This window comes from Alligator sinensis, unplaced genomic scaffold (genome assembly GCF_000455745.1).
Source record: "Alligator sinensis unplaced genomic scaffold, ASM45574v1 scaffold118_1, whole genome shotgun sequence".
In the NCBI taxonomy this organism is placed as follows: Eukaryota; Metazoa; Chordata; order Crocodylia; family Alligatoridae; genus Alligator; species Alligator sinensis.
The window spans coordinates 1,723,074-1,750,599 of record NW_005841850.1 but is presented as its reverse complement, the minus strand read 5'-3'; the positions used below and the strand labels follow the sequence as shown (position 1 = coordinate 1,750,599).

Sequence of the window (27,526 nt, the reverse complement as noted above, 5' to 3'; positions counted from 1 at the left end):
AACCTCTGCAAAGGACATTACCGGAAAAATGGGGGGAAACAGAGGAAATCTCCCAAATCATGTTACACGGGAGTAAGATTTACTGATACTGAAATACTAGGCTCGTCATATGGCAAAATCATCAAATAAAACCAAAAGAAGCATAAAACAATCATATATTCCAGCCTAGCTGCATAATACTATGCATGACAAATCTTTATATACAGATCTGTGTGACCCTACAGAGCTCCTGAATATTTTCTTTACATGGTTGCAAAGCATGGAGGCCTATAAATCACTGTGCTGTGGAGAGAATCTCTGAGGTTCTAGAGTTGAGCAAAAGTATTAGGAATGAAATCTTATATGCTACTAAAAACTCACACTATAACAAGGATCATATCGCCTAGTATCTCAACCATTCTAAAAACCTTATTAAACCAACATTTCTTCAATTTACTGTGCATGAAGAACAACTGTAATTAAACCACTAATTAATGTACACATTCCAATTTTTGGATGGTCTTTGGCTATCTGCATTCATAAAGCAAGTCAAACCTTCATTTTTATGACATTTCCTGTATATTACTATATCCTTTAACAGGATATAGAAATATAGAAAGTTTCTTTTTCTCTATATTGTGGTTGACTGAATTGCTAAGGTTTTATATTCCAGTCTCAACCAAGTCTTATGTAGTAAGCATTTTTTCCAACACGAGCTTCAAGTTCACAAAGCTTTCACTAGCCTGTTTTTATATCGAGTCTTTAAGGAACACTGCTTCATTTAAAAGAACCTGTAAAGTGTTTTAGCCCCAAAGCTCATGAAAAGTCGTGTGTCTGGCCTACCTTTCCATCTCAGTTATTTTTTAGGATATTTGTGTAAGTTAAATTACAGTCAAACCCTTTATTTCATTAAGAAAAGGCACAGCACATAATTTGTGACAAAAACCACATCCATTCTTATAGACTGTAATGTCAAAAGCCAACTTGGTTGTTATATTATTACCAAACAAATCAAGAGGAGGAGGAGGAAGTATATTCACAACAGGGTGTTTTTTATTCAACAAGCAACAATGGCAAAGAAAACGCAGATAAGTGTGACAGTTTAATGGGATCTTTGTGTAAAGTTAAATATGTGACAATAATTCTGCAAATCAATTGGTTGCCTCTGATGAATGGGAGATATTCTAGCACTATTTACTTATCGGATTATTGATTAGGTAATCATTTCTTTTCTCTCCTGCTTTATTAACTCATGCACAAATGGAACATCAAAACAGTGAAACATCACTGTGCCAACATGAACTACTGCTATACTTACATATTTGACGTACTCTTTCCACTGCTGCCACCATGACACTGCAATCAGAAACCAATTGTGCCCTGGCTGGAGACCGTATCTGCTTTCCCGTTCTAGCCAACCCCTATATTGAAGAATTAAGAAAATATCACCAAAAACATATAAAACAGAAATTATAGCAGGGAAAAAACCCTCAATGTACTAAAATGATGACTAATCTAGAAACCTGTAAAACCAGATTTTGCATAAAAGTACGTACCTAATAATTTGTCCCTCTTCTTCTGGTGTAGCAGGTCTTAACCCCAAAACTATATGGCACACCTAGACAGAAAGACAGAAGGAGACAATTCTGAACTATGCCAGACTGTGACCAGACAGATTGAGGACTTCAAAGAAATACATTTATAGCAAGTTACTAAACAGAGTATTATAAAGTACTAATTACAAGGCTGTGCATGCACCATTTAGCCAAAGTAAGTATCAACGTGGCTACCCAAGGGAAAAAAACAGGAGGAAGAAACTCTACATTAAAGTGAAGTTTTACCCTTGAAGCAAATAGTTTTATTTGGATTTTGTGGGACTTCCTCTGTCCTGCGCTGACTGACTGTCTGAACGGTCTGAGATAATTTTTTGGTTAGTATTTCAGTTGCTCCGATTAGACAGAGGCTCTATCTACACTAAGCCAACTCTCCCAAACCACCAGGTTTTGTCCACACCCATTTGCATCTGTTGGCTACATGCAAAGACATTAACTAGGAAGCGTTGCAGCCCTACTGGCAGCAGCAGCTGGCGCAGTGCCTGCACCCATTCTTACACCCTACCTCAGTCTGTGCCTGGGGCTGACACCCCACTACCTCACACCTAGTTCTGCTACTGGCTCCCCTACCTGGCTCTCCTGACAGAACGTGGTGTACTTATTCAGGGAAGGCAAAAGCAGCTGAATGAAGCAAAGCAGAAGCCTCACTCTGCTGCAGAGACTGGCATGCAAATGCATGCAAGGTTTTGCCAGCAAAACTGGAGGGCTACCAGGATAACCTCACCACGCAGAACAGACGGGAGGGTCAGATTTGTTTCCCTCTTGGGTGCAGAAGAAACTAGCTCGATCCAAATGCTGCAAAACTTGGAGGGGATTCTGTCTGGGCTGAAGGGGATGGAAACATTTTACTCATTCCCCGTTTCTGTGGCTTATGCACCTCCTCTCTGTTGGAGTCTCTAGCTGGTTTCTCTCTGTAGTTTTTCCCCCAAGGTCAAACTGTGTTTGCTGGGAGAAGTACGTGCATGTGCAGAGGAGTATGTGTGTGGGCGCAATACCTGGATTACAGTTTCCCCAGACTTAAGGGAGGGGGCGGGCAGGAGACTGACAGAAGGAGATGGACATGTCTAGTCAGATCAGCTGCTGAGTCTCCAACCCAGTTTTCAGAAGGTGATGGATGAGCTCTCCTTACATATCTTTTGAAACAATCAGTTTGAATCTTAGCTGGAGATTTCTAACTCTTGGAAGGGCACCTGGTATAAACTGATTTTATACTGCGCGAGACCATTTTATATTCTGAATAAAAACAAAAAGGGCATTAGCTGCTGGGAAGTGACAGATTTCCCAATACTTGCAACACAACTGGCTCCGATAGCAGTTTCTTTTTCGATTAAGTACTACACAATGTACTACAACCAACTTCCTCAAAATAAAGCCGTTCCTGCAGTTATCAGACCAATTTGCTGAAACTGGATCTAAAGGAAGGGTCAGCAACATCGAGATCCAGCCCATGGAGCCAGAGGTCTTTGCCCGTGCCCATGCAGTGAACACCTATGCCAGGGTCAGGCAAGCTTCCAAATGCACCCATGCCACTTCTCCTCACCTCCCTTACCCCCACCCACACCCACCCACCACACATGCAGTCCATCTAACACCACAGATACAGTTTGCAGCTGCCTGGCCCCGGCACAGATCTCCACTGCCTAGAAGCTGCACTTGCTCTCCGGCCAGGGAAATGAGGGGCTGGGATAAATGATGGTGGCAAGGCTGCAGCTCCTGACTGCTGGCCCCTGAGGTGCTGCAGGGAAAGCCCCCCACCCCTGATGTGCTGCCAAAACCATCCAGTTCACATCAAGTCAGAGCCAGGGTCTTCCCACCCACAGCTTGTTAAAGGCTGTTGGCTGCTTATCTAAAGCCACTGTTGCTAAAGAGCTAAATGCTTCACACTTCCATAGTAATTTCCTATGTAGCTCCCAAGTATTTCATTAAGTGTGAAATGGAATTTTGCCATTTTGCAGATGGGAAACTGAGGCAGAAACAAGCTGAGCAACTGCCCAAGCAAACATTCAAACAAAAAAGTGGCAGGGTTAGTGTTCGCGTCCCTAAGTCGAGAAAGCATGCAGGATGGACACTACCTCAGACTATAAGAACATGGTGGCCTCATGGGAAAGAGCGAGAGAAGGAAAAAAACCGAACTGAACAAAACCCCCCTGCTACACAGCAGCATCTCCAGAGGGAAGGGGGAAAGGAGGATGAGAAATTTAACAAGCACTGCAGAACAACTGCAGTTCAATCACTAAAGGAAAACACATTTGCCAAACATTAATTATTTTAATTCTGATATGTCCATATCTTGATTAAATATTAGTCATTAAGGTCAGACAGTGTATTCAGTGCTAACCTTCTTTCATTAAGAAAAGGCACAGCACATACTTTGTGACAAAAACCACATCCATTCTTATAGACTGCAATGTCAAAAGCCAACTTGGTTGTTATATTATTACCAAACAAATCAAGAGGAGGAGGAGGAGGAAGTATATTCACAACAGGGTGTTTTTTATTCAACAAGCAACAACAGCAAAGAAAACGCAGATAAGTGTGACAGTTTAATGGGATCTTTGTATAAAGTTAAATATGTGACAATAATTCTGCAAATCAATTGGTTGCCTCTGATGAATGGGAGATATTCTAGCACTATTTACTTATCGGATTATTGATCAGGTAATCATTTCTTTTCTCTCCTACACATATTGCTAACATTAAGGTCAGACAGTGTATTCAGTGCTAACCAGGACACAAAAATAAAGACAACGTTTCCTGAGGACATAATTTAAACAAGAGCTAAAAACATTCTGTAGTTGATGGTATCACATTACTTGGGAAAGTAACTGTCCCTGATCCCAGTGTTTTTACCTATGGTGCATTTGATGACCGCCAAAAATGGGAAGAGAGTGGGCAGGGGGCATCCACAATACAATTTAAAGTTTCCACAGGAATATAAAGGAGATTTCAAAAGAGAGGGGTTGGACTAGTAGCCTAACGCTTCCATGGGATCAGTCCCTTCAAGAAGAAATATGCGTGTTAAATTTGCACCTAAGGAAGAATGGTGGTTATTCTGCTGCACCTTAAAAAGGTATGAGTGTTAAGCTAGGGCAAATCCTCGTGGCTCCATTACAGAGGATTATGATAACATTATTCACCTCTCAGGCCAGTGACTCCTATGGATAACTGACAGGGAATATAATACAAAGAGCAAAACAACTTTGGCATTTATTTTTATTTTTTTTTACACAGGATGAGACAACACTAAAATGGGTCTGTATTACATTTTGAAGCTATCCCTTGATTGGATTAAAGGAATTCAGTGCACATTTGATCCTCAGCTTCTGAATTCAGGCTTACCTGCACTATGCCAGTGATGTGACAGTGTACCTTTCAAGAACTGCACTACTAATCCACCAATAAAAGCTCTTTAGAAAGCCTTAACAGAAAATGTAAAAGAAAAATGATTGCAAGCTTTAGCAGCACCTTTTCTCATATCTAGCGTCACTTTCTCAGAAATTTGAAAGATTACTTAGTTTTGTGAAACATTTTCTAAAAGAACAAAATCTAACTTCTGTTACACTTCTAAAGTTCTCTTAGTTTTATGTATACTGCTTGCATTCATGTCATCAGATTGCGCTTTAATGCATCTCAGTATACAGAAATGAATAACAACCAAGTAGGGCATCTTTCAGTCAAGGTGATGCACACTTGCAAAAACACATTTTATTGGAATAGACAAAACCACAAGCATGTTGACACAACGCTGATGCTGCACTTCGTGTCTGCAAAAGAAAAACCAGTGAGTTAATTACCATATTGTTAAGGTTTAAATTTGCACTAAAACATACCTGAAAAAGCAGATTTAAAAATTCATTGGCAAGCGCACTCTTCACACTCCAGATCTGATAGTCCTCAAGGGTGAGATGCCCAATCTAAGTTAAAAGGAGTGAGATAGAACAAATATCATCAATTTGATCTCATTCCTCTTAAAAACTGCACATAAATCTGTCATACAAGGCACGAAAAGCAGCGTCTTGGAAAGGATTAACATTCATCACTGTTCCTATAAAACTTGCTCTGCGAAGGGTAATGACGTTAAGCTGAAATTGGTAATTGTATTTATCTTAGCCAGACACACAAGCAACCCAAGCAAAACAAGAAGTGCTGAGCACATACAGATTGAACCATTGACAGGTTTGAACCTCAGATCCTGTAATATACCACTTCCCATTAAGTATATAAAACCTGCCATAAACTAAAGTATACTAGAAACAGTACGTGGATACTCAGGGTGGCCATTTTGTTGAAGATGTTTGAGGCTCTGCTCTTACAGCAAGTTTTGCACAGACGGCCCCCTGCATCAGTGCAGAAACCCACTCAATTCAATTGCAGGTTTGGGACTTCAAGGTTCGAAAGCAGACTGTTTTCAATAATGTTCTTGTCATCTTAGCTTACCGGTCGCTCTGAAAAATTGCTGATAGCATGAACATAGCCTCTCGGAGTTTACAAAAGGCACTAGGCAAGGATTTCTTAAGGTGATCTCTTTTATTGGACAAACTACGTAATTGGAACAGAATCAGGCAAGTTTCAAATGCAAGACATTCAGCCTGCTCACCGGAAGCCAGGCACAGCATTGGAAAAACCGGCAATTAGCAGAAGAAAAGAAGCCGATTGCTGGGAGATCAAAAGGGAGGAGGGTCATTCTCACCTATCTTATGTAGAGAGAATTTTGGAGTTGGATAAAGTACAAAAGTGCCATAAACCAGATATTAATGTTCAGTCCTTGGTTCTTAGTGTCCAGACAGCTTATGGATTTTTGTTCCCAAGTTGGCCTTTTAAAGGTATTAGGTAGATCTCCCTTGACCATGAGGACAGTGAGGTTGGAGAGGGAGTAGAGGTAAAGAAGATGGCTTCTCGGTTTTTCAGAAGTTGTGGGTCAACTGCTGAGAATTACAGCCTCAGGCCCTGCGGGTGCCCCTGGCTTGCTGCCATCAGAGACCTGACAAAGAACGTCTTGCATTTCATAGATTTCAGAGACATCAGGGCTGGAAGGGACCTCGGAAGATCATCGAGTCCAGCCCCCCGCCCAAAGGGCAGGAAGTCAGCTGGGGTCTTAGGATCCCAGGTGAAAGCCTGTCTAACTTCAATCCTAGCTAGGTAGCTGGTACAGCAAAAAAATATCACCTTAAGAAATCCTTGCCCCTCTCATAATTTCTGGACCATTATGCCACTACTTTTACTCATTTTTAGTCCATAGATGGCCAATCTTCCTATGTTACCAAGCATGTTAAAATTGCTCTAAATAATAAATGGTAAATCAAAGGACAGACATTTGCATGGCAAATTAGCAGCATTTTCCTAATGACTGATTATTTCATAAACAATTTAAGGGAGAAAAATCCATTCCTTATGACAGACTGACTGGGAATCCAATTGCTGCATTTAAAAACTGCGCTACTATTTTGCAATGTTTGTTCAGTTCCACCTTTCTTTAGGCCTTTGCTGTCAGTAATACTGACAAACTTCCTTTTAGTGTCAAAATACTTCAGTGATAAAAGCAAAAGTTAAAATATAATATAATTTTGCAAATATTTTAACTATTTGGCAACAGTACAAAGTATTGCTGGGCAGAGAATAAACATCATAATATCCAGGTGAAACGTTGAACAAGAATCCAGATAAATACTTAACCATCTGTTTACTTATGTAGACAATGGCCAGCTCTAGAAACATTGTCTAATATTCTATAATTGTCTGATAAGAAGTTTGACAGTCTAATACATGGATGCAATTGCATAAGGACTTACACAGTAGCGATAAATTACTAAATCTTTGGTAGCCACCTGTTTTTTCTACAGTTTAGAGGCACAATGACAACCTGCAAAGGGCACTTTTATCCAATTATTTCATTAGCATCTCTTGTTAGCACTACTTTTATACACAATCTACTGAGACAGTCCGCTCCATGTCTATCCCTGCTAAGAAATAAGACTTTTTTCCATTTTTGCTAAACACTAGGGATAAGCTTGTAAGGTGTCTAGCTACAGGCCACCTTTCCTGAAGGCGAAACAATAAAAACCTGAACAGATGAGAGGCACATCATTACAGAGGCAATACTTTTTACTCTTACAGTAATGGAAGTTTCTTGCTACCAAATGATATGCCTGCAATTTTCTGAAGCACAGAAAGTCATGCTATGCAGTTGTTCAAAGAGGCAATCAAGCATTTCTACTCACCATTATAACTAGCTTGTAGTTTTTATGAACTTCTTATAATGTTTATTCATTTGGAAGTTATAAGGAAATGAAATAACAGAATCATATTGAGTGTGCTTGCGAGTATTGGGACCATCCTGAACCAATAATGTTATGAACTGCATTTCCAAATGTATATAAAATGGTCTAAAAGCACCACATATGGTATTACTATTTCTAAAATATGGAAACATTTTATTAACATCTCAGAAAGTCAGGACAAGTGCTGCCAGAGTGTCTTTCAAATACTCTGATTTGTGACAATACTGCAAGTATGTACTTCATTATACATGAAAATATTATTAGCTTTTCAAAACAAGACACTACAGGTCAATTTATCTGCAAAGAGAAATGAAAACACCAGGTTTATTAAAGCAGTATTAATCAAACGTAATAAAGTCTAGTATCACCATGACGGTGATTAATTTCTGCTGCTTATCTACTCTGGACTTGATTTTCATATAGAAAGATGGCTTATTAAATTCAAGTACATACTCTTTTCCTAATAGATAAACCTGGAAAACTTTAATGAAAAGGTGACATTTTCCTAGAAGGGAATCTTTTATTAATAACAGTCCTATGCCGAGAAGTTAATTTTCTTTGATTTTATTCATTTCACTTCTACGTGATTTTAAAATGCCTTTATTTATGAAAAAACTAAAATATTTCTGGGTTTTTTTGTTTGCAAAATAATCCAGTTTTTATCGCTGCTTATCTTCTTTCATCATCAAGGGTTCAACCCGCTTCTTACAAAAACACATGAGGAAGAGGAACACCATACACCCAACAGCTTCCTATTCTCAAGTTCCTATTAAAAAGGTAACAGCAAGCGCAGCAAATTCTTACCTTTGTGGTGTCATGTGCATTCAAAATGTCTTCCACAATTTCAGATAAATCCTTGTCCAATTCCTTGGCAAATGAAGGTATTAGAAAATAAAAAGTGTTAAATGTATTTAGAGTTATGCCAGGAAATCCAGGCCCAAAAGAAGGACAAAAAAACCCAAACACCCTGATTTTTCCAACATGTACAGATTAATTTAAATTAAATTAGTGTCTTCATACCACTGATATTTTAAATGTAAAATGTCTTTGAAACACTAGCAGTGGCAGAAATTGCAAGCAAATAGTTCTACTACAGTTAGTGCCACTGCACTTTTACACAAGGTCAATGGCGCACACTGTTACTGCCTTCCCAAACAGCTCAAGAAAGTCTTGGGGAAACCCGCCTAAATGAAGTTTTTACTGTGAAACTTTAAACTTTTTCAAGGGACACTTTAGAAAACAGTGGCAAATAAATTAAAATGCGACTTACAGGTATTTTATCAGTACGGTTATCTTTCCAGACCTCTAAAAGTGCAACCACCATTTCCTTAAGTTCAGTGCGAGACAAAACACCATCCCGGTCAACATCAAAAACCTTGAAGCAAACTGAGGGGAGGAGGAGGAAAAAAAAAAGGATTATTTTTGTAGGTCTGAGTCATCCGACAAGCTATGCTCTAAATTGAGCCTCTCACTTCAAAACACGCTTACAAGCTGAATGCATAAGGTGCACCCCTACCCTGTCTACCGCATCTTGTAATCTTCACTGTAGGTCAAAACCTGCACAAATCTCAGGGATGCAACTTGATGACACAGCTTTGATGCTTCACAAAAAAACCCCAAACAAAAATGAACCAAGATTTCTGAGTGAGCAGGTGGGGAAAGGAAAGTTTTTGCTACACTGAAGTCCAGATTCTCTCCGTTCTGCGATGCGTGGGGTGAAATGGCTCGGGATACACGTACATGCAGTATCCTACGATTTTCTAGCGAAATGTCAATCTTTAAGTTACACAGGGTCAACATTTGTTTCAACGGCACTTAGCTGTATCTCAGCCTACAGGAAGTGGAAAGAGTTGGACAGCCAACAAACTGGTCCATGCTAATTAGAAGAGAAAACAGCAAGTGCATAATTTTTTGAACATCTTGTAGAAAGACCAAATGTTTAATTTGTCTCTATATAATGAGAGACAGAATTTGGTATTACAAATGAATTAATGCAGTTTGTACCTATGAAAAATTTATTAGCAAAATTAAAGTACTAAAAGAATGTCTGGAATACCAACATAAAATACTTCTCTAAAGGGGTTTCTAGGAGCGCAGTCAGAATAACTCATATGAATATACTGAATTAATAAAGCTTAGCCACAGTTAATAGAATAAAACCTTCATGTTTAAACTTAATTCAAGAATGTATATTCGAGAGATTTCTCCCTGCCTCCTTCTGAAGCCCAGGTTTAAAAAACAAAATATGTAAATGAACTAAATTTAATTGCTAAAATTGAACAGATGCATTTCTTATAATTAGCAGCTTAATGGACAATATTTTGTACACTCACATTTTTGCCTTTCTGCCAAGGGTCCCCTGCAGCATGCTGAAAGCCCACAGGAAATTTCCTTAAAGTCTATGTGATTGTCACGATTTTCATCAAATGCATTAAACAAACCTACAAACCACAGAAGCGTCACCACACTGAGTCCGACCAAACAAGCCAACAAAAATATTTAGCTTTAATATAAGAGCTTCAGATTTCCCAGCAAGGTAGGAACATTAGGTGACAGTAATGTATCTTCAGTGTCCATGACAAATACTTAAGCATTAATGGCTGCTGGCAAAGACGAAAAATTAAAACAAGGTAACCCCCCACCCAAACCCACGGTTTACCAGAAGAGGAAACGCGTTAGTTCAACCTGGCTCCACACCGTCTGTATAGATCGAGCTTTTTGACACTTTAGTGGGGCTTTTTGGCACTTTTTTCTAAAGCTGATTCAATCAGCCATTAGATAAAAGTGCCCCACTGAATCGCTCGATCTATACAGATGTTGGGCAAGTCAGGTCGAACTAATGCGGTTTTTGTTTTTTATTTTAACATCTGTAAGCAGCCAACATGCTCATTTTGTGCATGGGGAAACCAAGAAAATCAGGCTCAGTGACTTACTCGTGGCAAAACAGAGCCAGAAACAAACACCTCCCTAATTCCTGCCTGGCAGCCCCAGTCTCACACCTGGTGTCTCCCTTATGTTTAAGACTTCCACAAGCATTTTTGTTGCGAGTGTGAGAATAGCTTTAGATTGCGTACACTGATAGTTAGGGGCAAACTTCAAGGTTGTCCTGAAGCCCGTAGACACCGGTGCCTGTCCAGCTTGATCCTGGAAGCGCTGTTGAACTTCTGCGTATGAGGTTAACCCTAGCTCTGCCCATATTCTTACCCTTTCCTTTTCTGCAGTGTATTTGGAACTCGCCTACATGCAATACACCTGGAACATAAGAAGTCGGCCAAATGTTTTCCCACAACCCCCCTTGTCCCTGATTTCCTGGCCTTCTGCATCCCGCTCTACTGTATGTAAGAGGCAAACAGGAAAGAGATGCAAGTAGCTTGCATCCCAATTCCCAGACAGACTTGAGAAGGGAACCTAGAAACCATCTCAGCATCATGCTGTAAAATAAGCAGCACAACGTGGCCAGCAACTATGTAGGCTACTAGTAATGGCAGAGATGAGAAAGGGCAGAGCAAGTGATTTTGAACGGTTGAGGATAACCTCAAGGTCAGCCCTAAATATCAGTGCAGACACAGAATTAGTTTCCAGGGCTGTCAGGATCAAGTAGTCAGAAAAAGGCCATATTTGTAAAAGGCTTAAAAATGTTCCCAGCTGGCTTTCCGAGAGCCGTGTGGAACCCAACTCCCGCTGAAATCGCTAGAGGTTTCTCTGCCTCCTTAGGAGCTGTTAAAAATCTGCCATTATGTGAATTAGGTGTCTAAGTTCAATTGGCTTTCAAAGAGACTTAAGCTTCTAAATCCTTAGGTACTTTTGAAAGTCTTTCCCCATCAATAAAAGGCCTAGCCTGGACGTTTCAAGTCTCCCATCCACAAAACAGATACAATACCAACCGAAGCATTTCAGGCTTTTCTGCCCCAGTCCCAAGTACTATTTCACAATTGGATATGCCACTTCCAGGAGTGAAAAGATAGTTTTGTTGCTGTGGTCCAATTCAGGGACAGAGCCTCACACAGTATAAATTGTCTGAACTCCATCAGAGTGGAGCTATGACAGTTTACACCTGCTGTGTATCTTTGCCCTATTTTAGTCGCTAATGAGAGTAAGAACAGTTCCAAATAGCAACGACTGGTGTTGTTTCAGGGATGTGGACAACTGTGTATACAGAAGTGGAACGCATCCCATTTTACACGGGACAACCCCTCTTTGATGATTCCATCTTTGACACTAAACCAATCTAGCAGGAGCTTGAAAGGACTCACCACCTAGTTCAGAATGGCCTACACCCCAATATACTAGTCTTCCAAGCAGCCACGTGCTTTTGCTCTCTTCAGCTCTTACTATTAAGGCAGATCTCTTCATTTTATACTAGGTTACTATCCTGATATACTGGATTTTCACTTTACAAATGAACTGCTATTTGGCATTCAACATTTAAGAATAAGCATGCCCACGTTCCTTTCTAAAGAAACGCCAAGGTATCTTCTTATATTAAAGAAGTTGAATAAAGACAAGGAAGAAATATGAAGGAAATATAGACTAACTTAAACAGCAAAGATCAAAACGTCTGCCAGCTTTTCCAATAGTTTATACAGATGCACCTCAGAGGCAGCATTTTTCTTGTCAGTCCAGACTTGTCAACAAACCGATTCACAGAAGCTCTCTCTTCTGTTTTCAGATATTTAGAGCTTAGAGAAACAAATCCTTTCCCAACATAAGCTTAAAAATGAATTAAAAGGATGTTCTACTGGACACTAGTAAACCAACAATGCATCCACAGGAAAGTTTGGAGTAGCATGTGTCTGTAAGATCTGTATAAGTATTTTTGAACACGTAAACCCACACCAACAGAACTGCACAAAAGAAAACTTTTTATGAGGATCCATACCTTCACTCAAAGATGGATGTATGGGAGGGGAAACTAAAGGGCCAAAAGTTTCTAAATCAAAACGTCCAGTTCTTGACTGAGCCTTTAGCAGCCAATATCGTTTTTCAAGGTCGATGATGTCTGATTCTTCCACTGTATAAATAAATACAAGTTAAAACTCTAACACGTTCAAAAACGTAAGTCCTTTAAAGAAAACATTTATTTTCTGTTAGAATGAAGAAAACCCACACCCAAGTGTCTACATCCATACTAAAATATATTAGAATTACAGCATAGCTAGGCAGGAACGTCTAAAATGTTGCTGAAAAGCCACACACTGCATCTACAAATACACAAATGCTTTGCACATGTACATTTTTGGCAGTGCAGAGGCAATTTAAAAAGCTGGCACTAGTGCAATAAAAACATGGTTTTTAAAGAGAAACCATTAATGAATTTTATAACAAATCCATGCATATACAAATCAATGTTATCTGTTGCTCTGAAGAAATAAGGTGAATATCGAGTTTCTTCATATGCAGGATCACTGATTGTCTAACCTGTATTCTAAAAATGAAAAATCAAACATGTTATAAAATATCATATTATTGACAGAGTGAACTTCAGTCAGCTACTAAGTTCCCTAGAGCTTCTTCTATTATTTTACTTATTTTTTCCCCTTATACCAATGACTAACTGGATAGGAAGCTTTTTTTTAAATGTTTATTTATTTTTAAATGTATTTATTTATTTATTTTTTAAATGATGGTACTTTTTTTTAGGGATGTAGGTTGTACCCATGATGGTCTAAGGACACAGGCAGACAAGGTTTTTTGGGTGAATCTGACATCTTTTATTAGACCAACTTTGTCCTGGAGCTTCCATGGACAAACTTATCATGAGGAGCTCCCAACTCAATTCAAAAGCAGGAGCAGTAACAAGCCAGGGAAGAATGAAGAAGAAAAAAAAGCCACAAGAACAAGTATTAGGAAAGGCCAAATCTATGCACGGCTAAATTATTTCTACTCTTTTTAACTGAAAAATGATGAGATGACTGAGTAACCGTGTCAAGTTTCTACTCATCAAGAAAGTTCTAAAATAAACCGTGGGGAAGACAAAACGTTTCGAACAAAAAACCATGAGCAAAATTCCATGTGCAGCGTCTAGAAAAGGGGTCTTTCTGTCCGCAAAGTAAGACTGGTTAAAAATATGGATTTTCTCCCAAGCATTTCACCCTTGTTTTACATATACATGTCACAACAGTGCTTTATGTCAGTAAGAATTAAACGTTTCTCAAAAAGATACTTAATAACAAAGCTGTCTATATTAAGAACCACCATGTGTGCTGTGATCTTATTCCCAGATGGTTACGAGCCCTTAAATCCATGCCAGCTTTCTAATGGGTTTAGCTTCAGCTATTTGGCCTGATTTGGACTGCAGAGCAAGACAATGACGCAAGGACTAAAAGCAGAAGATAAATAAAAACACAGGTGGGTTTAATGTTTAAACTTGGTCTCAATTCCTGGCATTTAGTGAACTAATATGGCACGGTGTGGATTCCACTCAGGAGGGTATTGCCATTGAAGCTGAACATGCGGAGCAAAAAAGTGATACTTTCCACACCTGTCCTGAAATCCTGACAAGCAATATAAACATTGCATCAAACTGCATAAAAGGTATCAATGCAACCGCCAGCCAGTTTCTGGTTCATCTTTGAGCAAAAGCAGCTGTTGAGTCTTGGGGGGAAAAATATGGAATTAACATGTAAATCTGATTTTTTTTGTTTTGTAATTTATTTTTGGGTCAGAGTTTAAGGTAAGGCTGGTAAGTTGTGCTTCTTGAATAGAACTCTTTTGTGCTTTGTCACGCGTCACTTATTTCTCTTCAGCAAGGAAAAGGCTGTTTTATTAAATTTATTCTACCTAGTTCGGTCACATACACGGTAGTAACTTAATCGCATTAAAATTACCGTGAACAAGTTGTAACAGCTCAGCAGGCATGTAATGTTATGCAATGCAAACTACTCGAAGAAGCACCCTTTTCATGTTCGGAGAAATTACTGGAAGACATTAAAAAGTGAAGCAGAGATTGCATTGGTGTCTTTACGTATCTTCCAATAAACCACTTTCTAACAGGACGTGACTACAAAAATATCAACATTGAAAATATTCAGCTCCTATTTTTCCTACTGCAAAGATAATGCTATTAGTAGGTAAAATGTTCTTGCTTTGTACTTTGAAGCAAATCAAGATGTGCGGGATGTGGATAATGGCTCAGTAATGCCAAACCCCAACCCACAGCTCTTGATTGGTAGACAAAGTATTTATAAAAACTCGCACATTTTATTTTAATGCAGTAATCAAGTCATTGTAAATAAAACAGAAAGAATTAATAGATTAACGGGATATTTTCAACAGGTAAATAGCTCTGGAGTTACAAGACAATCTACTAAAAAAAATTTTTTTTAAATAGTTGGAAAATATCCCTCTACTTTGTAACAGCAGAACAATTATATATTTGATATGTATTAAGACCCTGCCAACAAAAAACAGTTACAGTTAACACCGTATTCATACACTTTTGGATTTCCTTACTGAATATTACAGCTGCATATACTGATTAGCCAGCATTACGCTTTTCGTTTAGAAGTCAAAAGGTCTCAGCTTTCATTTTAGCCAGTGTTAACTTCAATTCATGCTTGCATTTATTAAAAACCGAGAATTTCAACGTGTTCTAAAAACAAATTTATTTTTACCCACCTAATGGTGCAATTCTGTCTGGTTCACAACAGTAGAAGCATACCATATTTCCAATATTTTAACTAAAGCCTGGTTTGCATTACTGTTCACCATAATATTTTCCATGTAATATCCAGCTCCAATCCATATAAAGAGCTCTTCATCTCCAAATGACTGAATTGCTACGAAAACATCGGCTGACTGAACAAAAGTATTTTTGTACAAATGCAGTTGTTTGTCATTATCAAATGAACAATTAGAAGATCCTGGAATTTCAGGCAGAGAGATCTGCTTAAAGTGACATACAATGTCCCAGCGACTAAGAGGATAACATGGTGGTGAGATTAAGATTAAACCACAGTAAGGGTTTTCTTGCTATAATGCTTTCCTCTCTTTTTTACTATTAAGCAAGACAGGATATAAATGTAAAGGAGAATATTCTGCTCTATCCAAGTTCTTCTTACGAGGCCAGTCACCTTAAGAGGCTGACCACTTACCTTGTAAAAGCAAGCGGACATAAAAATTTAACAGATATAAAAAAGGTACTAACTTTAAGACAACCGAGGTAAAATGGTAAGGCACGTGGCAAACATTTGAAATACTACTGGAGTATGACTATTCAAAGAGTGCAACAGCACAGAGTTAAATATGCATTCAGAAGCACTTTTATACAAGCAGCATCCTTCAGTTGACTGTATGGTACCCTTTAGTGTATCATGCAGAGCCAGTGGCTACTAAAGCTTCTATACTAACAGAAGACGGAAGGAATTCAATAGTACAAAATGCAACAATTTACACGGCTAACCAAAAAAAAAAAAAAGCCTTGTTAAAAACTGGGAGTTTATCAATTTAAAATGACTGAGAAGGGCCAGGGTGTCTAAGCTGTTCATAAGACAACTGAGCTGCCAAAATATGTAACCATGAAAAAGGCAAATACAATGTTAGAGTGGACCAGGTTAGGTTTTTTTTTTTTTCCCAGCAGAGACCAGAAAAATATCAATGCTATCGTACAAGAGCCTGATGGGACCACAACAGGAGCTCTGTGTACAGTTCTTGCCCCCAGTGTTCAAGCTATGTGAACTCAAAACAGGAAGAACGTCCTTGATGTTACATCACCCGCGGACATTGTGGAGGTTTTCAAGAGGTTGAGTAAACACAAGATGGGGAAAATTTCAGAGTAGCAGTCCTGCATTCACACCAGGGGTTGGACCAAACCTCCCCTGAGGGCCCTTCAAGCCCTGTGATTCTAAGCTGAAGCAGGGCAGAGCAAGACTACTAGGACAACCTGGAGAACGGAGTGCCCATTGCATGAGAGTCTGGTGTACTGACCGTACACGAAACAAAGGCGGAGAGGAGATGTGACTGCGCTCTACTAAAATGTAGAGGGGAGAACAGGAAAGCGCTAAGAGCTACAGACCAACACTGGCACAAGACCAAAAAAATATGCACGAGCTATCAACAAATTCAAGCTAGAATTTCAGAGGTTCCCGACCTCAGGTTCTGCAGCAGCCTGCCAAAAGCAGTCGTGTGGGCAAGAAACTTAACCATTAAGATGGGAGTTTGATCAGTTTATGAAAGAAATTTATGAACCAGGGGCTAGATTCAGTAACTCAGGAGACCTCATCCAGCATGTGCGCCCACACTGCTAACAGTCAAACAAATGTTTTTCATAGATCAACTGGTAAATCCCAGGTGTTTTGAGAGGAGAAGAATATCAGTAATACCTTCGCTGCTGCAATAAAGTACTTAACCACTACAGAGCATTAAAGTCCCAAAGTGGCCAAATATATTATTGAAGTACTGTATTATGTCACAGAGTACCATAGGAGGTTAGACACTTAATTTACAATGATTAAAAGCTTTAGGAGACGCTGTTTTCTCCTCCCACTGAGCGCCTTTGGCAGAGATTACAAACTCTTTTCTATACTGGAATGCAGAATGAGTACTAGATTTCGTGGTTGCTAACGCCATTTTATAGATTATGGTATGAAAACAAAGTTTTAAACAGAAACCTTACTATTATCAAAGAGCAGGAGGTAACAGTGCTAAACAAGGGAAGATTAGCATCATTTGAACTTGCAGCTAAACTCTATTCTCTCATAATTTATGGTGTCATTTGAACTCCTTGATTTACCTTGCTCAAATGCCTATTACTCTGATATGCCCCTCAAACTACTGTAAGACAAATAATTAGGCACATGTTAGATACCAGGCTAAAAACTAAAGTTCTGCAACAATCAAAGTTTTTCTCCTTGCTTTCAAGTGAAATAACTGCCACTGTGGAATATTCATAACTTAAGTGAATTGGAACAAAATTCGATTAAAAATGGCAAACGTGTGCAACTTGCTGTGACGTGAAAATTTCATTTATAATTGTGTGCTGAGAAATATAATTAAAGTCATCTGCATTCCAACATAAATGTTATTTACAAGTGAAAAATTATAATTGTTTTATGTTTCCTTGATGTTTTGGCTCATTAAGCAAAGCTAAATGGAGTCACTGATGCTTTACAATAAAATATTTGCTATCTGTTTCTAAATCAATGTTAATAACTTTCACTATTTTTATCACAGTAATTTTTCATGCCCCTGACACATTATTCAAAAAGTTTAATGAAAAGTAGGGGAGGAGGGTTGAGAAAATGAACAGAAGGCATCCTATTGAACAACAGGTGGGTGGTAACATCCAGTCAATAGATTTAGTAAGCCTCTGTCGTTAGCTCTGGAACAGATTTCCATAAGCAAACTTGCATTATATTTGGCTAATGCTCACTTTGTTTCTTAAGCATGTTCTCTCCAAAATCAAGTGTCCTACTAAAAATACCAAAAAAGTACACCTTCAATCACAGAAAAACAATTTTCACAGGAGAACTCACTGCTTTAGATGAGCAACGAGGTTAAAAATTCTGGGTCAAAATAACTTCCTTATTCTGTAGCAAAGATTGAGTCAAAAGTTTGTATGTTGTCATTAAAAAAAAAAAAAAAAATGCTCTGATGCAATTGTCTCCGAAAGGTTCAACCCATTTGTATTTTCATTACTGCTGATTTCGAGCTGTATGGCTCCGACGATTACATTTCTATATGACCTTACACCACAAGGGAAATCAACGGCAGCAATATAAAAAAGAAACAGTGCGGATTAGACAGTGGGAGGCAGGATACTTTACCAAAGACTTTCAGTGCCTTTGCTAAGTTATAGCCAACTTTCCACATTCCTCCTTTGCTGTGCAGTTTATAACCAAGGCACTGGACAACTAAATTCCCTTGCTCCCATCCACTTTATTGAACTTCATTTGTAAACAACAAAGAAAATACAAAATAAAAAAAAAAGTTTTATCCTGAAACTATAACACACCCTCCCTGTAATTATGTGGTTTTACTAGATTATTAAGTTAACTACAGCTAAACACCATTCCTACACAGCTGTGTACTGCAAAGTTTGAGTCACTTTTAGAGGAGCAAAGCCATATGCATTATTTTTGAGCTGGATGATTCATATTAACATCAATTCCAGTCTTTCAGCTTAATTCTTACAATGCAGCTGAGTATTTAGGACCCTGCTACCATTATGATTTTTTGTTTGTTTTTTTACAAGGATTTTGTTTTAAATTTCTTTGAATTCCAACACTGAAAAAAGCATTTGTTAAACTTCTATTAAGGACACATGACTGGGAAAATAGCCCATAAAGAAGCTGAGTGTAAAGGAACTTAGAATACTGCCAGCTACAAAGAGATATTAATTTCCCATTTGCCTTTGTTGTGAGAAAAATGGCTTGATTTCATGAAAACTTACAATTCCTGCTGAAATACCCACTAAAGGTGCTAAATCACAAACAGATAGTTTTATGATGCTTTAAAAAGTCTCTTGGCTTCACCAGGAAGTGGAACTTATATAGCTACCGTTAAGAGCACACGCTACTATAGGATGATCAGCAAAGCTTTATATTTTCCCTATGAAAAATTGAAGACAGGGCTCTCACTTCTTCTCTGGTATTTCTGCATGTAGAGAGGTGCTTTAGTATATATAAATACCGGATAAGGTATAAAACAAAGCAAGAATTACTCAAATACATTATTACTCTCATTACAAGATAACCCCCAGCAATGAGATTCTTTATATGGAAAATTTATAAATTTCATACAATTTTCCAGGCACAGAAACTAATCGTTGGAGGTTTGTCTTCAACTTGTCCCTCTGCCACTGCTACAGCAGGAAAAATAAATGTTGGGAGGGCCCGGGGGGGGGCAGGGGGGAAATCAGATAGTCCTTTGCTTTCTGCTTCCCCCCAACTTTCTCCCCTGGCAGTCCCTTCCCTCTCTCCTGTAAACCCTGCTCTCCCTGAGCACATGGAAGCAAGGAGCAAATTTAAAAAGCATAACTTTTAAATTCAATTGGGCTATAACTATTTGCATATACTACCCATGCACTTACTTCATCCAGAACTGATGCATGTTACCTTTTTTGAAATTGCTGCAAGCTTTAGCACAAGTACTCTCATAAACACACCTCGGAGCACTTTGTACTACATACAAGTAGGTGCCAAACTAGGCATGATGTTGGTCCAAAGCCAAAGGCTTGTGATTTATATCACACAGTTCACGGGGCTGGGCCCCAGCAGAGTCAACACCATTTCAAGCCAAGGTAACCCCACAGCTCAGTACTGCTCAGTACGCATGTGTACTCCAGATACCCCCCACAAAGGATCTGTGCGCTAATTAGCCCCCCACCAGGACTGGAACCGGGATGCTCCAAAAGTTTATACGCAGATGAGGCATAGGGCAACTTGGTCCAGCTTCACCTCATGAAAACTGCTGTTTTCGAGGAGACAAAGACTAGTTTCAGATGTGCATTGATAACTGCGATATTTGCTGAACGAAAGACAAAATTAATAAGTCTTTTTGTTTAACTTCATTAGAAAAAAGGTACTGGTGTCTGCCAAGTGGAAGATATATATCTATATTTTTTGTAATATGAAAAACGTTGCTAGCTACCTACTTCAATTAAAATGCATCTTGTGATCTCAATACTGTTTTGCCTAATAAATTACTTATGTATAGTGAAATACCACAAGGAGGAATGTAGAAAGAAAAACAATTAGAAAAAGATTGCGTGGACAACAAGATAACCTACCTCAGCAGAAGAACAGAGTAGAGGGTAAAACAGTTGTGATTTACTGAACGATCGGAGGCAAAAGTTCAGTTTTACAAAATCAATAGCAAAAGCACAGGCTGTAAGAAAAACAACTATTTTCACAGCAAGAAACAGCGTTTACTTACAGTGTGTGACTCCAGCCAGAGTCTGATAGAAGGTAGGGGTGTCACTATCATCGGTGAGTGTAACGTACACTCCTCCAGACAGCAGCCAACGGGAAAACGTGAAAGCATCTTTGTTGTGCAATAACCAGTTCTTAAACTTTTCATAGTTTACCTTTTCACCCTACAATCAAAATAAAGGAAAACTGAGCAAGTCGTCATTCATTCTTCCTGCAGCAGTAGAAACATGAACCGGTCAGCTGCATGAACGAGAAGTAGGGTAACCCCATAACAGGTGCTGAAGCAATTTATAGGGAACCAAGCCAATTCTTCCATCCTGCCCTGAAATAAGCACAGGACTGGGAAATGAGTACTTGGGTTACTATTCTCAACTCTGCCACTTAGTGTGGTCTGGGGAGAGGTGCTTAGAGAAGCTAAGGCATGGGTTCTCAGTAAAATGGGAATGAAACTTCCCCATGACTCAAAGTGTTTATCCATCTTCACCAGTTTTATTTTGGCTGATAAAAAAACTGAAAAATCCCCAGATTAGACGCATCATAAAATTATAATGTATTCCCCATGACAGCCATGCAATCAAGTATACAAAGCCCTTTGACGGTGGAGAACTGAGAACAAATACTAATCATACCATTGGGACTACTGCAGCTGATGGGCATCAGTATAATCAGCACAAAGTTACATAAACCCGATGCTCAGAAAACGTGTGGCAATATACGTACAAATCAACCTACGAGTCACATCCTAACAATCATTACATTTTTCACTCAAGTGCAACCACTTCTAACATGAAACTCAACTGGATAACAATACCTATAGAAACGCTAAACAGTTTAATGCAGGAAAGGAAGTTGAATATTAACACTGATATTGCAGGGAAGATGCTGATAAATGGAATACCATTACTCAAGTTGAAACCCAATTAGGCAGACACCCCTAACATGGAGTCCTGTAATGACAATAAAGCAGGCCAAATCCAGGATGTTTTATTGGCAGGGGGATTAAAAACTAACAATTCATTGACAATAAAACAATCAACACCTATGTTACTAGTACAGTGCCAAATACTTTTAAACTAGTTTATTACTAGAAATAGTTAAAGGGGGAATTAGTTACCAGTTGATTCACACTATCCAAAATGTTTTCAAGCAGGTAAGTTTGTGCATCTGTGTTTTGTGTATGGCTGTTAGTAATCTTCACAGCATATGAACTCGGAGCATTCTGCTGCTGAAGACACACCTGCATGTTACAAACTGCCACCCGCACACGCCGAGCGTATCACCAGATCCCCATCTGTCAGCCCTGGCCTTTTTTGGGAGTGTGGGGGTGTGCATGCGTAAAAAAGACAGACAAGTATCTGCCCAGGAATGCAACATTTTCCAGTGATATTTTGGAAATTAAGAGTTTAAAGGCCAGAAGGGGCCATTAGGTTATTGCACCCAGCCGTTGGTATGTCACATATGACATTTCATCCCTATACTCAACCCAATAACTAGTATTTGGCGAAAGCTTCTTCCAGAAAGGCGCCCAGCTTTCAACCATCAAGAGACCGAGAATCAATCACTTCCTCTGGTGCATCACCCTCAGTGTTAAAAATGTGCGCTTTATTTTCTAACTAAAAAGGGTCTGGTTTCATCTTACAGACCCTGTTTTTTATATACCTTTTGCTGCTAGATTAAAGAGCCCTTTAGTCTTCATTACTTCCTCCCTCTAATGATACTTCTATATTTCAATCAAATCACCTTAACCTCCTTTTTGATAATCTAAACAGAATGGGCTCCTTCAATCTCTCATTGTAATGATTTTTCTCCAGCCCTCCAACCCATTTTGTGGCTCTTCTGCATCACCTTTGCCTGACAACACAGTGAGAACAAATTCAGCATGTCATGAACAAGCTGAATGGTTGTGATTAAAAATGTGGGGAAAAAAGCTTGAGACATAATCCTCTGAATACCTGCATAATTTTAAAATAAATACCATTTGAAATGACTACAGACTGTATTATGGTTTTTAAAAAGTAGGGGGAAAAAGACATCTGTAGATGAAAAGCAATAAAAAGAAAACATTTCAAGGGCATTACATTGATACCCTCAGGAATATTCAAATAAACCTGAAAAATCCTGAATCTCGTTACCTGAGTTTTGCCTCTAACTACATATAAATGGCTAACTCCCCACTGCCCTTGACACTTTGATAAAGATGAATGGAAGAAAAATGAAACAAAAGATGTTGTTCTATAGTTATATGTGCACCCCAGAAATATTAAAATAGTTTTCAAACTCAAGTCATTGGGTGTAGGCCCAAGTTAGATAAGTGTTACACCCTGAACAATCTTGGGATAGGCAGTAGAGTTTGAGATGCCAGTAATATTGATAAGGTACACAAATCCTTTAAGTGTTATCTGCATTTGAGACCAAATCCCCTCTGCAGTTCTCGGTTGTAAGGGACAGATTCTGTTCTTTAGTTTACTATAAGAATGAATGTGAACATAAGAGTTTTTGTTTTCTACCCAAAAAGCCAAGAAAGATCCACTCAAGTGGGTATCCAGGATCAAAGATGGACAGTTCTTCTATAATGCCAGCAGTCATTTGATAACATTTCATTCACAGTGGGGGAGGAAACACCTGTAACTAGCTCTAAGTTAGCCTCTTTTAAGCATCCTCCATTCAGTTTGCTTGTCAGAAGTGAAGGTTTCATAGCCCAATTCCCTCTTCTCAAATGGAATTTCACAACAGAAGACAAGACAGACTATTACACTGAATTTATCTCTGCATCCCTGATGTGCAAAATGGAATCAAGCAACACACATTTAAGCACTGTCATATGATTTGACACTTGCTAATAATACATAGAAGCCAAGACGAAGTCCAAGGTAAAGATGATCAAGTCTCTTCCAATTACTTAGGGAAACAAGAAAGTCATTCAATGCAATACAGTAAGGCTTAGGATTGGAAATATTTCCAAAATATTTAAGGAAATACAACAATATAGACATCACCAGTTAATTTGTTTTCTGCCTTTCTGAAACAGCAGAATAAAGCAGGTGCATTTTCCAGCTTGTATTTCTAGTTAAGTGCATGTAATAATTCTGCAGAAAAGAATAAAGGCCCCTATAAATACCATCCTTGAAACTGTAAACTCATCAGCCAGACAACAAGGAGGAAGGCCTACAGCAGGAACATAAAACTTTCTTCTTACCCAGAGCATGCTATCAAAATGACGTAGTATGATGAACAGGCTAGTAAATCCTGTTGAGAAGGTTATTACATTCTATTTTCATTTCAAAAGAAGATCAATATAGGACATTTTAGTAAGACAGGAAAACTGTAACAAATGAGACAGATTTTTCTCCTGGAACATCTCCATTAAGTACCTTACAGTCTCTTGACCAGCATGAAATTCATTTTTAGCATATATTTCATCATGCTATATAGATGGACAATTTATAAATAGCAAACACTAGAAATGGAGAGTCTCTGAGGACTGGTCTTTACTGTGCATGTGTGATTTTTGCCAAGCATGAAGAGCCTGCCAACATAATAGCGCTTCCAGATCTGCTGAAGCAAAATCTCTTATTGCATACAACGCCAGGCCCTGGAGTGATCATCTTGAATAAAGTAAAATCAGCTTGAAGACAAATCAACGTTTTTTTCCAAACATGAACAGGAAGCTTTCCTCCCCTTTTCAGTTTTCACCGATACATAAAAATACGACTAAATTTTGCTGGCCTGAAGTCATCCAACACCAAACAAAAAAATGGATTACTAATCAGGTTATTAGTCATGGGGAAATACTAGTTAATAACACCTTGCACTTATACAGCCCTTCTTAAAAGAGAATCTCCATAAACGCCACAAAGATTAAGTCCAACCATTTGCATGGTGGATTAAATAGGTAAAATGAGTGCAGACAGGTTAAGAGACTTGCCTAACTTGGGTCTCACAACAAATCAGAGCCCAGACTGTGAACAAAACGCCATACTCTTCCCTTCCAGTCTAGTCTAGCTGCTATTTGAGAGAGGTGGTTATCTGAATTAAAAGCAATAAGCTGATAGCTCTGACTAAATTCAGAAGTTATAATATTATGGGGCCTCATGAATAAAGCTTTGCCTGTTCTTCCACATCAAACTCAATTTGGTACTTGTTAGAAGAACATGCTGTGCTACAATCGACAGAAAGCAGAAGACCCTGTGTGACATGGAAAGTTCCTCATCTAACTAAGGTCTTGAGGTTAGTAATAATTCATGTCTTCTGCAGAAAACAGAATCAGCTGCAACAGGGTGAGTGGGTGGAGAGCAGAGCTTCATGAAGGCAGAAGTCTGTCCAGTAAATCCTAACGCTGAACTGACTATGAGAATGAAGGGTGCTGTAAGAGCAAAAAGTTTCTTTTAGAAATAAAGGTACGGGAAGCAAAAATAATCTAACCAAGACAGCCTGATAAGGGCAGTCAGTTAAATTTCACATTAAAGGACTGTTAAGGATAAGCCTCCTTTTCCTCCTCCCTTTATGACAGCTGCTGTGGCAAAGAGCACATGCGTTTTCAGCTTAACATCTTCTGATGTACGGTCTGCTATGCTCCCAAGGTAGACATACAACAAGTTGATGGTGGGGGCAGCAGGGGAACTGGCTAGTTTTCAATGTATTTTTTTTTATAGAAAGCTGTTCTTTATCTCTTTGCTTATCTCTGAAGTTGGCCAAGAAAGGTTTCCAAAGGGAAAGACAATATCCAACTATGCAACTAAAAAACTTGTTCTCAAAGACAATTGAAATCAGTTTGGTTTTTGAAAAAGCACCTTTTTAACAGCCTGCAATGCTTCAAAAAGTAGAGTGCTTTCCATCAACCTTCAAAAAGTAACTCTGTTTAAATTTACACTGTACAGGAAGCAAAAGTCAAAAACCAAAAACATTAACACCTAATTCTTACTTATGAGAGGGGATGTGCTGCTACTTTCTGCCTCTGCTTTTCATTAAAAGAAGTTAATCTGCTGTATCCTTGAAATAAGGGTTATATCTGCATCAAGAGTGAAATGCAACATAGTAAATGGCCCACACTTAAAAGGGACTTTTAAATATTGCCCAAGGCTATAATCAGCAAGTTCAGTGTTTACTCAGGGTCTCGCTGCAAAAGGGTCTGAGACTTATAAAATGACAGTCAGTCTCATAGGCAAGTGAACTACCTACGACAACTGCTACTCATCTATAAATCTACGGTGACCAGCCTTCTCGCTTGTATATACAGCAAACAGTTTCTCTTTTTTGAAAAAGACCTCATCTTTTGAAAACATTCAAAATACCACAAAAATCCAGTAATTCATTAATACTCTATATATGATTGCAATAAACAGTTTTTTCTTATTTTCCCTCAAATAAATATCATTAACCATACTCTGCTCTTTTGAATACCGCCCCCTCCATAATTGTGTTGTTCATTTACCAGGAGAATACCAACACTTTCCTTCATTTCAGATGCAATAAGCCTGTTTAGTACAAGTGCACTGATGGCTCCATTTTGTGACAAAACCTCGGTCACAGAGTCTGTATTTCTACAATAAACCCATACAGGTATATTTGGTCTCTTCTTCTCAAGCAACGTCTGAGCTATGCTGAAGCAACTATTTTTAAATTAGCGCATTTAGTAGGCTTTTTTTTTTTTTGATTGCTCTGAACAGATACCATCTCTGAAAGATGTATTAGAAATAATAAGATTATATCACTAACCTCAAAAGATTATACCACTACACTGTTTTTTCTTATACCACTACTCTCTGTTCCTGTACATGCTGAGAAAACCCTGCTAACAACATGCATGTTTAAATTACAGCCATTAGGACGATCTTAACATCAGGCACTGATCCACTACAAACATGCATATGAAATGAAGCATGTGTCTAGGCATTTGGAAGTTCAGGGACACAGTGAGGGAAACGCCTACATACCTACCTGATAGTATTATCAGCGAAGGCTGCATGTATAGGTCATAACTTAACATTTAGAATTTAAACCCTGTATAAACACCTTCACCTCAATTTTTAAACCCATGCAGTAAGGCGATACAAAAGAAAATAAATTTGTTCAAAGCTGTAAAATGTTCAAGTGGTATAAATTCAATAGGTTAAAAAACTATGAAATACCTCAGAGAAACATTTCTTGAGTGTATCTGGGACTTTGCCATCAACTACGTGAAGCATCCTCTCCATCTCTTCCCGGACAACATAGCTTCCAGATTCATTGGAAAAGAGACTGAAAATATCTGGGTAAAAGGGATAGATTAAACTACATAAGCATAACAAAATTACTGTTATAAAAGTTAACCTTTCAAACATCAAGTTCAGAGTGCCAAAAATTGTGCTGTAATCAAGGCATGAGCCTTATTTAGATTAATTTCACTAAGTTGTGGTGTAACTCAAGGGTTTACATTAATAAGTCTTTCATTATATTACTACCTCCTAGCCAAAGAAAAAGCAAGTAATAGGTCAGCATAAAAAGGAAGGCAAACAAAAGCCTGTGCAGAAGATATTTTCACTTTTTAAAGAACATCCTTAGAACAAAAACATAACTTTGTCCTACTCTTCCCAAAGCATACACAGAAAATCCTCAACAGCCAAATATTTCTATTCACTGTGTGACACTGGATCAGTTCATTTCATTGAATACCGCAAAACCCAAGCATCCTGAATGTGTACCAAGATGCGCCGTTTAAAAAATGTTTTAAACTGAAATTTCAGTTAATAGGACACTGGATTACACTGTATCTTTATTAGCTTATTGAATGTTTCCAAGTTTACCTATT

At 38.5% G+C, this 27,526-nt stretch overlaps 1 protein-coding gene across 1 annotated transcript in view; it reads right to left on the bottom strand.

Annotated features, from left to right (window-relative positions):
• Positions 1–27,526, bottom strand: part of USP32 (ubiquitin specific peptidase 32) — a 131,244-nt gene that overhangs the window by 41,856 nt on the left and 61,862 nt on the right. The window contains exons 5-13 of the mRNA XM_014522638.2: positions 26,868–26,986; positions 20,744–20,903; positions 12,750–12,881; positions 10,204–10,311; positions 9,141–9,256; positions 8,675–8,737; positions 5,423–5,506; positions 1,536–1,597; positions 1,298–1,400 (exon numbers count right to left, since the gene is read on the bottom strand). Of these exons, the coding sequence (XP_014378124.2) occupies positions 1,298–1,400; positions 1,536–1,597; positions 5,423–5,506; positions 8,675–8,737; positions 9,141–9,256; positions 10,204–10,311; positions 12,750–12,881; positions 20,744–20,903; positions 26,868–26,986 (947 nt within the window). The remainder of the gene's footprint in view (positions 1–1,297; positions 1,401–1,535; positions 1,598–5,422; positions 5,507–8,674; positions 8,738–9,140; positions 9,257–10,203; positions 10,312–12,749; positions 12,882–20,743; positions 20,904–26,867; positions 26,987–27,526) is intronic.